At 24.8% G+C, this 18,421-nt stretch overlaps 2 protein-coding genes across 52 annotated transcripts in view; both read left to right on the plus strand.

Moving 5' to 3' along the window:
* The first annotated feature begins 1,422 nt into the window (after window positions 1-1,422).
* LOC122859371 (interaptin-like) lies at window positions 1,423-4,797 on the plus strand. Of its 2 annotated transcripts, none has more exons than XM_044162924.1 (7): window positions 1,423-1,767; window positions 1,909-2,047; window positions 2,115-2,198; window positions 2,282-3,394; window positions 3,480-3,648; window positions 3,726-3,814; window positions 3,905-4,797. In XM_044162924.1, the coding sequence occupies exons 1-7, from the start codon at window positions 1,753-1,755 to the stop codon at window positions 4,147-4,149; spliced, it is 1,854 nt and encodes a 617-aa protein (XP_044018859.1). In that variant the 5' UTR covers window positions 1,423-1,752; the 3' UTR covers window positions 4,150-4,797. The 2 variants fall into 2 exon arrangements, with proteins under 2 accessions (XP_044018859.1, XP_044018858.1); XM_044162923.1 differs by having other exon boundaries at window positions 3,884-4,171.
* A 193-nt stretch (window positions 4,798-4,990) lies between these two features.
* LOC122859364 (Down syndrome cell adhesion molecule-like protein Dscam2) overlaps window positions 4,991-18,421 on the plus strand; it is a 52,955-nt gene continuing 39,524 nt past the window's right edge. For 19 of the 50 annotated variants that reach the window (XM_044162874.1, XM_044162899.1, XM_044162900.1 and 16 more), the window contains exons 1-6: window positions 4,992-5,201; window positions 7,777-7,894; window positions 9,233-9,414; window positions 9,708-9,846; window positions 12,490-12,666; window positions 16,050-16,199. In XM_044162874.1, coding sequence (XP_044018809.1) covers window positions 7,819-7,894; window positions 9,233-9,414; window positions 9,708-9,846; window positions 12,490-12,666; window positions 16,050-16,199 — 724 coding nt within the window. In that variant the 5' untranslated portion in view covers window positions 4,992-5,201; window positions 7,777-7,818. Of the gene's footprint in view, window positions 5,202-7,776; window positions 7,895-9,232; window positions 9,415-9,707; window positions 9,847-10,435; window positions 10,598-12,120; window positions 12,283-12,489; window positions 12,667-12,924; window positions 13,093-14,290; window positions 14,456-16,049; window positions 16,200-17,732; window positions 17,857-18,421 lie in introns of all 50 variants that reach the window. The other 31 variants (XM_044162909.1, XM_044162885.1, XM_044162903.1 and 28 more) reach the window with 9 other exon arrangements.

The raw sequence follows: 18,421 nt of genomic DNA on the forward strand, positions 1-18,421 counted from the left end.
ATTATTTTATCAGCTATTTGTCTTGAATAAAACTTTAAACAATACAAATATAAAAAAAACTTTTACTTCAAAATCTAATTCACGACAAATAATTAATTTTCAAATTTATTTAATTTATTATTTTAATTATACAATAAATATAACTAATTAATTATCAAGTACAAAAAAACTTTTGTCAATTTAAAAATAGATTATTTAAAATAGATCATTTTTTTTTTTTAGTAAATAAAATAAATAAAGTTTAACGTTGTTGTTAATTTGACAACAAAAAAAAAAAAAAGATTAATTTCTATTGTTGTAATGAATATTAAAATATTAATTATACATACATTTTAAAGTTTTGTCATTTTTGTCTAACGCTCATTGAACTCATTGTCTTTTTTAAAATTGGCTGTAAACAAAAGAAAAATAAAAACATAAATAATAATATAAATAGTATAAATTAAATATAAAAATTAAAATATTACTCTTGGTATTGGATCTACTGCCATCATTTTTTCACGAACAGCCCATCTAATATCAGCATGATGATTTTCACCAGGAAGTGGCATTTGTTTCCATGCTTTTTGATATTTTTGATACAATGCAACTGGATCTGTTTTGGCTGTTAGTGGTGCACGTTGATCTGAATTAATGTTCCATGATCTAATAACTACAAAAATATTAAAATATAATAATAATTATATACAATTATTAATCAACTAAAACAATTGAAAAAAATGATTTATTACATGATTTTGATTGTGAACGAGTTGATGATCTTGATGGATTTCTTGATGATACTGGACGAGCAGTTGGTTCTGATGCAACTTCATTTGTTGGTGTATGACAATTAGTCTTTTTTCTCAATTCAGGTTCACTATTAACCCGAAGAGGAGGTACAACAACTCTAACTGGATCTTTCAATACTTGTTTAATATTTTCTACTGAATTTTTTGGTACTTTATTATCAATTTGATCATTATTTTTTGGCATTTTTTTTCGTGGACTTTGAGAACGAACTAATCGAGATGTTTGTATTATTTTATTTTCATCATTTTTAATTGTTTTTATATGATTATTTTGTTTTTCAGGTAAACATTTAATTTCAATTTTAATTTTTGATGATTCATTTGAAATTGTATCAACTACTGATCTTGCTGATTCACATTGTTTTAATAATATTTTTTGTTTTACTTCTTCTTTCCATAATTGACGTTCACGTTCTTTCATTTTACGATATAATTTTAAATCTAAAAAATAATATTAATATTTTAATTAAATTATACTTATTGTAAAATATTGTTTAAAAAAAACGGTTGAAATAAATGCTAACTAACCTTTCATAAATGCTTGTAATTGTTTTGCTGTTATCCCAACAAAACCCAAAGAATTTAATAGTCCAAGGACTTGCCTTGGATCGTCCTTTACTTCTGACATTTCGACAATAGAAATTGTCTATCAATTTATTAATAAATGTTAACAAACACCTTTTTTTTCTTCTTGTAATAAAAAATTATTTACAATTTGTTTACATAATTTTTTTTCAAGCTTGATGTTTTCCAATGTTTTCCATGTTTTCAATATGGCTTCGTAAATTCCAGTATATTCCGTGATTGAGCGTCAAAAATTAGAGTCACGGAGAAATCATAATCAGTGTTCATCAATGGCCGACAACAATAACAAGCAATAACAAGCCATAAAAAAAAAAAATCATAACAAATAATAAACAATTTATTTCAATGAAAATAATTATTAATTAAATATTAAAAAATGGTGTTTAGTTCGGTAAGTAAATAATTATAATTTTTATAATTATTGTAAATGTATTTATTGTTAATTGTTTTTATTAATGAATAACTGTCATTGTTGGTTAGAAGTTTGTTTTATTTTGATTACTTTAATCTAAATTATAATTAAATTTTACAGAATTCTATTTGGACATGTGGTGTATGTCTAGATGTAGTAGTTTATAAAGTTATTCCTAGGCATACATGCTTTCGTGTTTATAGAGGAATGAATTGTTGTAGAGTTCATGAAGCTTCAAAAACAGTATACCCTTCGTCAGGTATGTATTTTTTATTTTTAATGTCATCATTTCACCTACTTATCTGTAAAATTAATTATATTTTTAGCTGATGGAGAAGAAATCTTGGTGCTTGATAATAGTGACAAACGTTTGATACCTGTGCCTTGGAAAGAAATATTAAAACTTATTGGTTAGTTATGGCTGATAAAAAATTAATCAGTAATTATTAAATAGATAAAGTTATTATGTGTTTACTTGTAATTTATTTTGCAGACAAAAAAGAGGAACCAAATAGTGAAGAACAAAAAGAACCAACTGTTGATACAAATGAACAACAACTTCATCAACAAGAACAACAAGAAAAAACATTGTCACCAACTACTAATGCTGATATCAAGTCAAAACGTGGACGGCCAAAAGGACAAACAGAAAAAAGTGATATTGATGTTGTTTGTACAGATATCCAGCCACAATTAAATAAAACAAAACCACCAATTACTTATGGTGGAATCAAATCAAATCAATCAAAAGAACAAATAGTACAAAATGGTGGTGAAAAAAAACAAGTAGAAAATACTGAACAACAAGAACAACCAACTGTTAATGATGAGATAGATACAAATAAACAACAACAAGAAAAAACAATGTCATGTGATGAAAACAAGTCAAATCTTCAACAGCCAAATGAAGAAATAGTACAAAATGGTGGTGAAATAAAACAAAAAGAAGATATTGAACAAGAGAAACAACCAACTGTTGACAATGAAAAAATAAAAATGTTGAAAAATTATCAGTTAATGTTGAAAAATAAAAATACACAACAACAAGAAGAACAAAAAACAATGCCACGAATTACTCGTGCTCGATATAAGTCAAGTCTTCAACAATTAAAAGAACAAATAGTACAAAATGATACTGTTGATATTTCTAAAAATATTCAACAACCAAATGAAGAAATAGTACAAAATGGTGATGCTGAAAAAGAAACTTCTGATACTAGAATAGATACAAATATTGAAGAAAAAAATAAACAAACAAAACCAAGTCCCAAAAGAAAAATTTCAACATCTGATTTTGAGGAAGATACAAATATTAATCAGCAATCAAGTGAAGTACCTCAAAAACGTACATGTAATAATTTGGATTTGCGTTCATCACCACCAACGATCAATGAATCACATTCATTGAATAATTTTGAAGATAGTGATGAAATTGAAGATTCTTTTGCTTACATGGATAACATGAATTTAGATATAAATGAACAATTAATCCTGGCAGTTGAAGAAAGACGACAACTTTGGGATCGTCGTTTGAGCCCTGGACTGAGAACATTTCGAGCACAGAATAAATTGTGGCGAGAAATTGCTGATATACCTGGTATCAGAGGTAAAAAAAAAATTTCATATTTTTGTGTGTAAAAAAACAATGAATATTTTTCTTTTTAAATTAATAAATTTATTATATTTCACAGGAGTTTTAAATGTAGATGAGATCAAAGAAAAGTGGGATTGTTTATTAGATACTTATCGCAAGCTTCAATATGACAGAAAAAAATCTAAATTATCTTCAGCACCCAAAAAACCCAAGTGGATTTATCATAATATAATGAGCTTTACTGATGACAAATATTTTGATACAAAGTAATTAAAAACTTTTAAATTTTTAAACAGTATTTTTTGTTATGCCAATTAATAAATTGATGAATAATTATTTTTAGAAATTCCCCGACTTGTATTAGTAAGTCTTCAAATGATGATGATGATAGTGATGGTGATCAAGAGAATATCATAAATAATAAAAACGAAGGTATGAATAATATTAATGTAATCAAATAAAAAAATATTAAAAAATAAATACTCGTGATAAAAAATATAGTTCGACAATATTTCTTCATAGATCGCCCATATGAGGATAAAAAAGACTTGGATAAATCAGTTGCTTCTGCTCTGATGCTTATTGCAGAAAAGCTAAATCAATCTGGGGCTCAACATCCTCCAAAACCTGTTCAAGATGAAGTTGATCTTGCTTTGGCCATTGTTGCAATCAACTGTCGTAAAGCACCAGCCTCAAAACGTCGAAAATTTTTACAAAAAATGATTGATGAATCATTTAATCTTTGCAACGATGAAAATATATGTTAATTTTTTTTAGTCTCACTAAATATTAATTCTTGTTTCATGTTTTTTTTTTTCTAAAATATGCATCAACAAATATATTATATTATTTTCATTATATTTATTATACATTCATTATTAACCCTAAAATTTTTGTTGATTAACTCTAAAAATTATATTAAATGTCAATTAAGTTTCTAGTTCAATTAATTAGCAGCTAAAAAATAAATGTAAGGCAGTACTGTCATTACAAGAAACAGCTTTTTTTTAAAAAAAATTTCAGCTGGTATTACAAAGTAGAAAAAGGTAGAGCAGAAAAATATATTTAATCAACAAATGCATCATGATTTTTTCGTCCAAAATTGCAGTTTATTTATTTTTATAAAATTATAAAATTAATAAGACTGTCATCATAGAGTGTATGCAAAAAAACTAGAAGACTTCATGCATTCACTCCAAAATTAATTAACTAATTCTATTTCTAATTTCAAATTTTCATTTAAATTTCGAGTTATTTCAAATGAATTAATTTACATAAAATAAAATATATTTTAAATTTTCACATGAGTCATATTGCGTTATGATAATTACTCGATGATCTCACCCACATATCAATCACCAGTAAAAAAATATTTAAAATAATATAAATCCCAAAATTACTTAAAAAAAAAAAAATACAATAATTTATATTAAAAAAATCTTCAAGATTATAAATTAAACGAAGGTCATATTTCGTATAAAAATTGCTTAGAGATTCAGAAATACCCCTCTATACATGTTAGCTTTATTTCCCCTACTCTTATAAAAAAATTTCTCTCCTTCCAATAAAACCAACTGAACGAAATTGAGTAAATTTTGTATTCCGTATTCGTGCGCTGACGCTTGACAAGTGACAAGCAGTCGCAATTTTAACGCGCGGTATTATTATCCACCGCGTATTATAATAATTTATTTAAATAAATAAATTGTCCTCTATTTGGATATTATTAATAAATCCTTGGAATTGATATCAGTGTGTGTGTGTGTGGGTGATTTTAAAGTGATCAAATTTAATATTACATATAATTTTTCATCAAAAGGTGTGTAAAAAAAATGAAAAATATTTTTTTAAAAATCATATGTGATATTTGAAAAATAAAAATATACAGTGTCATTGTTTTAAGTGTTACAAGTGATTTATAAATACCTTGAAATAGTGATTTTGGATTAAAAATTTATCAAAAATATTAAATTGAAAATTAATACGTGAAAAAAACTGACATTTTATTATAAAATTGTCACTATCGATTGTTGTCAAGTATTAACCGGTTACCCTTTATTATTATTATTTTTTTTTTTTAAATAATATCCCCTTTTATTTGTCATATATTTTATAAATACACGTAACATCTCAACAAGCTTCAACCAACTCTAGATAAAAAGATATTAATTTTTTTTTTTTTGTACCTCCTCGTGTGTGTTATACGTCACAATTCATTTTTGAGCTTTTACTCCATTTTTATTAATTTTTACTATTAATAATAATTATTGTTTATTAAAAATAGATTTTTATATTGAAATATTTTATATTATTTTTTTTTTTATTATAAACTGCTTATGCTCTCAATTGATATGTGCTGATTCATAATTATTATTAAAAAAATGCACTTTTATTACTTTTTTTTTTGTAATTAAAATATGTATTGAATTTCATGCACTTGAAGACACGCGGTATTAGAACTAAATACATTTGATTTATAAAATTATAAATAATTATTTTATCAAGAATACAGCCTTCGTATTCAATTCCTTCGTATTTTTTTTTTCTTTATATTTTTGGAGAAAAAGGAAACTCATTTTGCAGCTGTCGTTTTTTTAAAAAAGGCTGTGATCTTTCTCCGGTCTAGACAAAGATAAAATATGACGAAAAAAAAATAAAAAATGGATATTAATAAAGTAAAGAAAAAAAAAAAATAAAACTTGCTATATATTTTTTTTTTTAATTATTTTTATTTTTAAGGGCGTCGTTATTTAGCATGTGAATGACAATTTTTTTTGTTTCCGTAGGTGTTTGATATTTATATCTAAAAATCACATTGAAAAAATAGAGTAATTTTTTATGAATAAAAAAAAAAAAATTTGATTTTAATATTTACATAATATTGTAAATGTTTTTTTACTTTAAATTTTGTATATTAATTTAAAAATTAAATTTGATTTGAGAGTTTTAAAGATGATAAAATAATAGGGGATGAATATTACAAGTTACGTCCCTGAGGTATATGTTATACGGGTAGCGGCAGATGCACGGTTAGTGGCACCAGAGCACCGGCCTTTCTCGATCAATAAAATGACTGGGCACGCGGATACAACCATATTAATGTATACAACCCACACTTTTAAACATGCCAGGTGACAGCAGGCATACATAAGAATCCATGCTCTTTCAAACAACCAAGATTCTTTTATCCAGAGATTTTATTTTTGTATTTTTATCCCAACTACTTTTCTTTTTCACTTTTTGATGATTAATCTGACCCAAAATTGGGCCTTTTTTATTTTGCTTATTTTAAATCACCAGCCTGTATTCAGTTTGTACCACATGGTCATACAGGATGTCTCAAAATTTACTTGACATTATTTTTTTTTCTCTCTTAAATTTGAGTCTTTCGTGAATTATATAATTCATGAGAAATTTATACAACGTTTTTCATAAATGATATGTGAATTTTTTGATTTTTAAAATATTTAATAACACGTGCTAGTCATTTTTAAATGTTTTTTAAATGATCTCTCTCTCTTGCTGTTGGGCTTCTCAGCATGACAACAATATCATTAAAATATAATTTATTCTTGGAAATCTTAACTTAGTTTTCTAGGTGTTTTTAAAAATAAAAAATTATATTTACAATGGGTTTTTGTTTTATATTTATATACCTACTATGTTTTACAGTAGTTGATAAATTTTTGAAAATTATATGAAACTGTTTTAGATGAATTTTATAATAATAAAATTGAATAAAACGCTTCAATGTATCCCAATGGTTTTTGTGTGTCTATGTTTGCCAACATCCCTATTTTTCTATATGATGAAAAAAAAAAAAAAATCATCATTTTGCTTAGAAAACTTGGGGGAATGTTTGTACGAATGACTCCCTTATATTTTACCCTACATACCCACTCTCACACACAAAATTCCCACACCCCATGTAGTTTTTTTTTTTTTTTTTTTTTTACATCAAAACGTGATAATGCATCACTTTTACTTTTAAATGATATACGTTGTGTCTGATTTCGATAACAATTTTTCGATAAATTTAAATTTAAATTTTATATTTTTAACTTGGAAATTAAGAGTCTAATAAAATAGTAAATACTTCAATTGAATTTACAATTTTTTGTATAATATTATGCAGGAATTCATGTAGTTTTTTTTTATTCACATAAAAACGTGACAAAAAATAGAAAAATATAATGTAAAAAATAGTAAATAACACTTTGAATATTTAATTTATATATGCGAGCCAAAATCACTATTTCAAGATTGTTAAATAAGTATATTAAAATTTAAAAAATGAAAGTTTTTTGTTGTGTTAATTAACTATAAATATAATAAAATGTGTTAAAGTGATTTTTATCATCAAAAAATTTGTATTGTTATTTGTGAAACTCCAGGTGAGGCTGTTAAACCGGTCACTGGATAAAGACCTGTTCAAGATGCTTCATGAACCACCAGGAGTAACTAAAGCATTTATTACCATGCTTATGTTAGCTGGTTTTATGATGATCAATGGTAATTTAACTATAAATAAATTTAATTAACAATTAATTTTTAAATTAAGTCTTAAATTTAAAAAAAAAAACAAAAAATGTTAATTTAAAGTTTTAAGATTTAATTTTTAATATCAGTTTAACATTTGTTTAACAAATTTTAGTTTAACTTTGTTCCGGATATTTGATTGGTCATTGTTTTTCTCTCACTTACTCTCATTTGAATTTCTTTCTGTTTGCCTTTTTCTATTATTTTTTTATTTATTTCGTTAGCAACAAAAAAACAAAAAAAAAAAAAAGAGTGAGTGAGACATAGTTTGATTTTTTGTTGCTAACGAAATAAATCAAATATACAAAGAGTGATCTTCGAAGGATTAAATCGGTAACATATACGAGAGCTTGATAGACCGCGCGACACATAAAATGTTTATTGTTTATTATTGTTATAAACAAATGCATCAGTAGAAATCCACAAAAAAATATATTTTATTCTTCAAAATGTCCTTTATTTAATGGATTTTTCAGAAATACTGTGCAACGAATATTTATTGTAAAAAAAATTGTTTCAACTTTTAAAAAATTTTAACTTCATAATTTTCTACTGGTCTTTTTATTTTCAATATTTTTTTTTTACAATAAATATTTGTTGCACAGTATTTCTGAAATATCCATTAAATAAAGGACATTTTGAAAAAGTAAAATATATTTTTTTGTGGATTTCTACTAAATTAATTTCAATTGAATATTTATAATTATCTTGTTTAAATATTATTCAAATAAATGAATAAATAGAATCATAGAAAAATAATATTAACGAATTTTTGTTTACTATTACTTTATATTTTATTAATAATAATTATTATTATTAGCTGCTTTTTTATTTATGTAGGTCTATTCCTGTTCAAGTATAAATGGCAAACAGGAATTAAACTTTTTTTGTTTAACTATCATGTATTCAGCTTTCAAGCTATTCATTTTTTATTCATATTTTTCAAGGAAAGTGCTTTTTTTTTTTTATTATTATTTTTCCATCAACATGCAATGGTCTGTTGTCTATATAATAAATAATTGGATAAATGTTTTTTTTTATATTTTATTATATATACACACGTGGCTGGTTGTGTATAGTTTTGTTTTGTCTTAAATAAATACTGGCAATTTACAAATCGGCAATGAAATAGATTTTTTTATTTGCTCAGAACCGTGAAATAGCCAGTTTTATATATTAAATTTCAAACTTATTAATAATGACAATAGTAATTTTATTTGAACTATGTAATTTGATATTTAATTTTAAATATTATTTACAATGTTAATTGATTTTTGTTTGAATTATAAAATTAATTATAATAATTTATAGTTGTACTTGCTGAGGATGATTCAATGGGACCTGTGTTTGTCAAAGAACCACCAAATCGTGTTGATTTTTCAAATGGAACTGGAGCTGAAGTTGAATGTCAAGCTCGAGGTAATCCTCAACCTGATATTATTTGGGTTCGTGCTGATGGATCAGCTGTTGGTGATGTACCTGGATTACGTCAAGTAATTATTTAACATTTTTTAAATTTACTTTGTTTCGAAATTACTTCAATACTATTTTAAAATTTTAAAATATTTAAAGCCAATTTTATTAAATATTTTTAGTATTTTTAATTCAATAATGCTAATTAAAATAAACGTGATGTGATTTTAATTAAATTAATTGAGTATCGCAATCAACATGTGCATAAATTCATGTCAATCAATTGGTCATTGACTTTGAAAAATTATATTCAATGATTTATTAATAAACATAATATTATAATTAATTTATTTTATTATTATTCAATACACAGGTTTTGCCAAATGGTAATTTGGTATTTCCACCATTTAGAGCTGAGGATTATCGTCAAGAAGTTCATGCACAAGTTTACAGTTGTTTAGCAACATCACCAGCTGGATCAGTGCATTCACGTGATGTCAACGTAAGAGCCGGTAAGGTCTTGAATTAGTTTTTAATAATATTTATCTATTGTAAAAGAATCACTCAACAAGATAATATATAATTTCAACAGATGATTATTCTAATAGATAATTAAATTCACGTGTAACAGCGCTGATAAATCTCGTACACTTTATTTATTTTTTTTCTATCGGAAATATATCATCAGGCTAAATAATTATAGAAATTTAAAAAATCAACGAGATGATGAATTATTTGTCATTAAGTATGACTGATTATTAAGTACACAAATGCGAATGGCTTAAAAAATTTAAAAAATACAAATTAAAAGTCATGTAGAAATTATTTTTTTAAATTCAATTTAACCAGCCGGATTCTTCAACAACGATACAAACAAAAATTTTTTAAGTGCTAAAATGTTTGTCCCTATTTTTTTATTTTTATTTTATCTCCTCTCTGTTTCATCAGCCAGTTTTAATTGTCGGAAGTTCAAATTTATAATGTCTATTGTCTCAACGATGCGACAAAATATAATAAACTCAATAAAAATTCACATGACTTTTATAAAACACTGTATAAAATATTTCTGCTTAAATATATAAATATTATATATTGACACAGTGGTATCGCAGTATTGGGACAGTGATGTGAATAAAGAATATGCAATTCGTGGTAACAGTGCAATACTTAAATGCGTTGTTCCTTCATTCGTTGGTGATTTTGTCAAAGTACTATCATGGCATACTGATCAAGGAGAAGAATTTCTTCCAAACAATGATTACGGTATTCAAAATTTAAAAGAAAAAAAAATCATAAGAAATTTAAGTTAACATATAGGCAGATTGATTGTTCATTAGTCATTTTTATCACATAAAATATTTTTTACAATATAGAAAAATAAAAAGTACCTTGTGAATAAAAGTCAATTAAAAATGAGGGTTTTAAATTAAAAAAAAACAAACATTAACAATAACATGTCCTTCGTTTATAATAATTCAGGACAATGAAATATTAATTATTCAAATTGAAGCAACAATTATGAATGTATTTATAATAAAATTAAATTTTTTCAAATAGAGTCTTTCCGGTCAGACAGTTTTTTTTTTTTCATACACTCTTCCGTTTGCGTGAAGCATAACTGGTAAACTTTTTTGATGACTATAGAATGAGTAACACATCAAACGATCTGCCTATTATTATACTACGAATTTCATGTGTATTTTTTTTTGGGGAAAAATATGCGACAGGATGCGTGGAGAGCTGTCGTCAACGTCTTGATCGGATTTAAATATTAAAATTAGGGAAACAACAAAAATTTTTTAGAATTATTAAGCGAAAGATTCTCCGGAATTTTATTTGAGTAATATTAATTTTTTTTTTTTTTGTATTATTGGGATATTTATTGTATGTACTGAATGAATGTTAAATCGAGTTTGCAGTTGTCCAACAATACTACCAGACTGAGGTGAATAATGATTTTGTTATAAAATTAAATTCGGCGATACTTAAGTGCAGCATACCAAGTTTTGTATCCGAGTTTGTACAAGTTATCAATTGGCAGGATGATCAAGGAAATATCTATAATCCTGGTGATCAGGATGGTACTTAAAAATATTATAAAAAAATATATTTATTATCATTAAAATAATTATCAATATAATTTTTACAAAAATATAAATTCTGACTGAAAAAAAAAGTATAATTTTTGACAAAAAAAAAACAATTAGTATATAAATAATTTTTTTCTATTTCTAATTTTATTATTGTTTAAATTATTATAAATTTTTTAATATATAAATATTTTTTTTTTCTTGTAAAGTCATTTTTTAGTCAGAAATTATTTTTTTTAAATTAGTCTTTGATATAATTTGAAAAAAAAAAAAAAAGTAGGAACAGCGATAGCAGTGTCTTTACGTAATTTTTAAATTGATATTAATTAAAAAAACTATAATTTTATTTATGTTTTATAAATTTATATATATTCGAAATATATAAATTTATATTTTCCAAATATTTACGCAATTATATTCAGTTAGCTGTTAATTAAATAAAATATCAAGACCAATGAACTGCGTTTATTTTATGGTATATATTTCTCGGAAGTTGTTGAGGTTGGCAACCGACAAATAATTGTTAATCTTTTGCTTCAAGTCCCACACGATGATAGTAATATAATAGGATGTTAAAAAAAATTTCTCTTCGAGTATGTTAGTTGATTGTATTTAATGAAAATTCAGCTAGTAGTTAAAACCTTTTTATCAAAAATAATTTTTAAAATTTGATGTATATTTAAAAAAATTCAACAGTTGTTGTCCAGTATTATGAAGCAGAAGTCGTTTCTGAATATTGTCTAAAGGGTAATGCAGCTATAATAAAATGTACAATACCAAGTTTTGTTGCGGAATTTGTTTCTGTTGAATCTTGGGTTGGCAGTGATGGATCAAAATATATTGCATCCGATGATTATGGTATGCAATAATTTACATATTGTGTATTTTATTGGGCATTGAAATATTTATTTAAATAAAGTACCCAAACAGATGCGAACAGCGGTGGTTGTCCTTAAATAATATTCATATATTGTTGCTGAATACAAATAGAAAAAAAAATCATGATTAATTTAACATTTAATTTTTAATATTAACATTTTTTTTTTATTAAATTTTCGTGTACAGTTGTGATGCAAAACTATCTACCAGAAATATTAACTGAGTACGCGATTCGTGGTAATAGTGCAATACTTAAATGTAGTATACCCAGTTACATTGCTGAATTTGTAACAATTGAAGCTTGGATACGTGAAGATGGTGAAATTTATCTTCCCGAGCAACATGAGACAACAACTCAACTGGGTATATCTCGTCATACATTCATTGACCTACGTTTTATTATCATCACGCTTATAAACATTTTATTTAAAAAAAAAAATTCCCTTATCAAACTGTTTCTTATCAATTTGCAAACTAACATGCAAAAAAAAAAATAATAATAATTATAAAAGATTTAAAACTTTCTTACAAACAGGAAGTTGTATTTAAAAAATTTTTTTTTTTTTTAACTAAATTAAAAAGAAAGTTTTAAATTTTACGTATTTGGAACTGCGTGAGCAGTTGTTTTGCAGAATAATTATCTAACTGAATCAGAGAACGAGTACGTTATTCGAGCAAACAGTGCAATAATGAAGTGCAAAATACCGAGTTTTGTATCTGAATTTGTTTATGTGGATCAGTGGATTGCGAATGACGGTACAATTTATCGACCGGAAGATAAAGATTACGGTAAAATTTGTAATAAAAAAATTTTAAAAAAATTCAAAGAAACAATAAATGTTTTTTTATATTTTTTTTTAAAGATTTCGATAAATTATATATAGCTCTATATAATATTTCTAATAATGCACATGAATGGCAGAATGATATATATACTTTCGAATTTTTTAATTTCAAATTCCCACAACGGATAATAAATTTTAACAAACAATGCGAGCATCGACATGTCATTAAACGTCAAAATATATTATTAAATGTTTTTTTTTTTTTTTTATGAAATTTTTTTAGTCGTTCAACAATTCTACGAGGCTCGTGTTATTGATGAATTTTTAATTCGTGGAAATACAGCAATACTCAAGTGTCTTGTACCAAGTTTTGTCGCGGATTTTGTTGATGTTATTGAGTGGCGTGCTGATGACGGTACAAGTTATCTTGCTAGTGATCATGATGAAAAGGGTAGGCGGGCGTGTCAATAATTAATTTATATACAAACTTTAATTGAGAGTGTGGTTAAGCTTGTATAAAAATTTTGTCTATAAAATTTATTAAAATATATACGTAACGTGTGAACAGTGGCTGTCAACGGTTCCGACATGTATTGATAAATATAATCTTATCATAAATTATCAACAAAAAAAAAAAAACAAATTCTCAACTGCAAATATAGTAAATAGTATTTATTTTTAAATTAAATTATTTTTAGTTGTCTCGCAGTACTATGAGGTTCAAGTTTATGATGTATTTGCAATTCGTGGTAATGCAGCAATATTCAAATGTCAGGTACCATCTTTTGTCGCTGATCATGTTGATATTGCTGATTGGATTGATTCTCAGGGTGGAAATTATCGCGCTGATGACAAACAAGTACCCGACGGTATTACTAAAAATCGATTTAATCACTTACTTTTTTTCGGATTGTCATGTAGGATTATATAAATAACAAAAAAAAAAAAAATGGCTGGTATACAGCCCTTTGGTTCGTTGAATTTTTAATTCACATGCAGCGTCAATTTTCACTCGTTAATTAATTATTTTCACTCGTTAAATAATTATTATGTTGTATTTTTTAAACATCGAAATGAATATTCATATTGTTTTTTAATTTTAATACATGTATATACTCGAAAAAATTTAGTTTAATATGATAAATTTGTTAACGAACCAAAGGGTATAAATGAGAAAAAAAAAATACGGTATCTGGTTTCAGTTGTAGGGCAGCGGTACGCTGTGAATGTTATGGACGAACATGTGCTAAATGGAAATGCTGCGATAATCAAGTGCCACATACCAAGTTTCGTTGCCGAATTTGTCGAGATAGAATCTTGGCTTGAGGATGAGACAACTGCAATTTATCCTCAACTCGATGATTACGGTATCATAAGACAATAAATGAATATTATTAATTCTTAAAAAAAAAAATAACAAAAAAAAAATATATATGCATAACGCGTATCGTCACTATTTCCGTTTAGTCAGCATAAATCAGTATTACAATAAATTACATCAATTTAATGTGCACCTACTTGAAAATTATACTCGGTTCATTCAATCATCTATATTTATATATATTTTTTTTTTTATATTTTGTTTTAGTTGAACCATGTCAACGTTTATTTTCATTTGATAAATATATTTAAGAGTTATATCAAATCATCTTGACAATTGTAGGCGGGTGTTTATTTCATTGTGATATAAAGGATGAAAGTATATTTATAAAATTATAACGTGATTTAAATTATTATTTATTTAGTTTTTTAAACATATCGTCTGTTTGATTACTTAAATTGTCGTCAAAAAATACATTGACTTTTTATTTTATTTTCAATTAAGTCATTAGTTTTTTTTCTTTCACTTGATTGTGTTTTATTTTTGTTAATTTTTTTATGAATTAATTGTTTAAAAACAATGCTGTGTGTTTTTTTTTTTAAAATTGTTTTTATGCATATCGAAAAGTATTGATTTAATGGTATTAATCAAGCATAAAATTGTCGAAACTTTGCACCATTTAATTAGGATTTATGGCAATTTGGTTTTGCCGAATTGAACGGTAAATTTTAGATATAGATTAACAATGTTTACGGTATTATTACGGGTATTGAAAATGATTAATAAAAGAATTTTTAAAATATGATAATAAAATATATATATAATGTAATTTATTTAAATTACGTATTAAGACGTTGACTGCCGCTGCTCGCGCTGTTCCAGATACTTTGTATTCCCTGTCATTTTTTTTTTGGTAGAGGTGTTTTTTTTTTTTTGTTGCTTATTTGTACACACTGAGAAAAAATAATAATAATTTTTTTTTTCATTCATAAATAAAGTTTATATTTGAATGACTTGGTTTTATTAATTTTTATTAACTTATTTTATTTTTTTTTTCTCAGTGTTTTATTTTGGCAATTAACAATATATAATAAATTGTAAATAATTAAATTTTGTTTATTGCTAAATGTACAAAGCATGTGAGCTTTTTAATAATCATCTTTCTTCTATTAAAATATATAAATTTTACAATGAGTATAAAAAGTATTTGTATAAAATTTTTTTTAAATAAATTTTTTTTTTGGTTTTTAAAAAAGTAAATAAAAAATTATTAAAAAAAAAAAATTATTATCTAAATATTTATTGAGTACTTTTTAAATTTATAATGAATTTAGTAGAAATTTTTTTTAACAATTACAATTTATGCTCTTTGTATAAATATTTAAAATGAAAAAAAAAAATTCACTTGGATCCACTTGAGACAAAGTATTCAATCTATAATTAAAAATAAAAATCAAAGTGAATTTTTTCTTGGAAAATATTTCTTGTAAATTCTATTATTTTAATTAACATTTTTTAATTTTTATAAATAAAATTCTTCCATTCAGCATGGCTTTATATTTTATCTGCATGAAAAATAATTAATAAGTTAATTTAATATTCAAATTAATCAATAAATTATATGTTTGGTGGATGATTAGATGGAAAGTACTTGGTTTTACCATCTGGTGAATTGCACATCAGAGATGTTGGACCTGAAGATGGTTACAAAACTTATCAATGCCGAACAAAACATAGACTTACTGGAGAAACAAGATTATCAGCAACTAAAGGACGTCTTGTCATCACTGGTAAGTCAGAGTCTCGTTACTCATTTTTTTTATTTTAAAATTCATAAAAGCAATAATTTTGGTATTAGTTTTATCAAATATTTACAAATTAAAATTATCAATCAATTCATTCATTTAAAATTAATCTTATACATTTGGAAAATCATCGATTATTATTACTTTTTTTTTCCTTTATTAATATGCCAAAATTATTGCTAATCAAAAATAAATTTATGATTAATTTACCGTGGCTTAAAAAAAAATTAAACACCAAGATTTAATATTTTTTTATATTCAAATTAAGCTGATGAAAAAAGCTGATGAAAGCGCACAAACAAATTTTATCATGTGGTTTTTTTTAGAATTTATTTTAATAACCATGGTATAAATTTTTCATAAATTTATTTTTCAAATTTTTATTTAGCAAAGGCATTGTGGTTTTTAAGAAAATGTAAAATTTTTAAATAGCCACAATTGTGGTGATGTTGTGATAATCAAAAAATTAAAAAAAAAAAATATTAAACTTACATCTCGTGGTTGTTAATTATATACACAATGCCAATGCTAAAAAAAAAAAAACGCCAAGAGTGTAAACCTGTAACGAAGCAATGTTAATTTTAAAATGATAAAATATAAATTTTATTTATTAACCAACTAGTCAAGACACTTGTTTTTTGAATTTTCTAATTACCTCAATTATTATATTTATAGATTATATTTTAATTAAAATTTTTCATTGCTTCGTTATTGAGTATGCTCATTTGGCAGTCGTAAAAAAAAAAAGTGTGTGTTTTTATTGATCAACAAGCTTGACTTTACTTTTGTTAAATTTTATAAAAATAAATGATTAAAATATAAATAAATATCTCCAAATTAATGAATGTTATTTTTAAATTTTATTGTTGATATTTTTGTTGAAGAATATTAATTTATTAACAAATTAAAATCAGGCTTGTTGATTATTACCTGAAATGCTGGGACAGGGTACCCTGCGTGCACGCGCCACCACATATATGCGCTTTTTTTTTTTTTTATATATTCAAATTAAATATACATACATACATACATACATTTATGTTTGTTTTAAATACCACCACGTGGTGAATAAAATTTATATATATTGAATAAACGTGTTATAAAAATTTTTGAATAATTTATTGCGATCTCCCTCGAGTCTTAATTTTTGCACAATATTTATTTTCTGTCTATACATAATTTAATTTGACTTGGAAGGTAAGTTTGCCTGGCCATAAACACACTACAATATTTGAAAAAAAAAAAAAAAACAAACAAATTAAGTTAATTTAAATATCATGTGAATGCATGATGATGATTTGGTTCTACAATTGGGTGGTAATTTTTATATTTGATAAATTAAAAAAACAATGTTGTTGTCTGGTATGTAATATGACATGCAGGGGTCCCCGTTCAACCATAAAAAGGTAAAACTTTTTTTTTTTTAAATAAAAAAAAAAATAAAGAATTTACAATCTCAAAGGCCTTAGTTGAGGAACAAAGTGTTCCTGATGTATCATTGACACAACGAAAATTTAGAGCCCATTGGGAGCGCAAGGCCCAAGTTCCCGACAATCGACGACTCAAGGAGTTTTCGTACTACATTGGAAGGTTCCGTGACATTGCTATGTGCGGCACAGGCGTACCCAATACCAGTCAAAAAGTAAGTCATACAACCGAACATACGACTGCCATTCAATTTTTTTTTTTTACACCCAAAAAAAAACAAATAATTTTCTATCAGTAAAAATATGTTGCGAATCATCGAAAAAAAATACAGTAGTTAGGTTAATTGCGAGGGGTTATTCATAATGAATTTTGGTGACATAATGATTTAATTTTAAATAAAATTGACGATGATTTAAATGATTTAAATCTGATTTAAAATATTAGTGGTTTAATATATAATTATATTATTATTGACAACACTTTTAGGGACATTTCCAAATATATTTTCAACAATCAATGTATTTTTTATATTTATTTATATATTTATTTATGCGAATTATATGAAAACTTTTTTTTAAAATGATTTTTTACCTCGAGATAAATTGACACACTGACATAAGTGTTTGACAATTCATAACTAAAAATATCTACATACATAATTGAAGCGCAATTTGTGATTTAATTGATTTAATTTAAATCAAATTTACTTGTAATTTCACGTGATTTATGCTTGATTCAAAAATATTTAACACCATGATTTCTATTATGATCAACCCCTC

Source organism: Aphidius gifuensis, linkage group LG6, assembly GCF_014905175.1.
Source record: "Aphidius gifuensis isolate YNYX2018 linkage group LG6, ASM1490517v1, whole genome shotgun sequence".
NCBI lineage: Eukaryota > Metazoa > Arthropoda > Insecta > Hymenoptera > Braconidae > Aphidius > Aphidius gifuensis.

What these genes read in the sequence shown, in the direction of transcription:
- LOC122859371 (XM_044162923.1), top strand. An exon ending in AACAGTATACCCTTCGTCAG is followed by an intron (nt 2,048 to 2,114) that starts GTATGTATTTTT and finishes TTATATTTTTAG; the next exon opens with CTGATGGAGAAGAAATCTTG. An exon ending in TGATATACCTGGTATCAGAG is followed by an intron (nt 3,395 to 3,479) that starts GTAAAAAAAAAA and finishes TATATTTCACAG; the next exon opens with GAGTTTTAAATGTAGATGAG.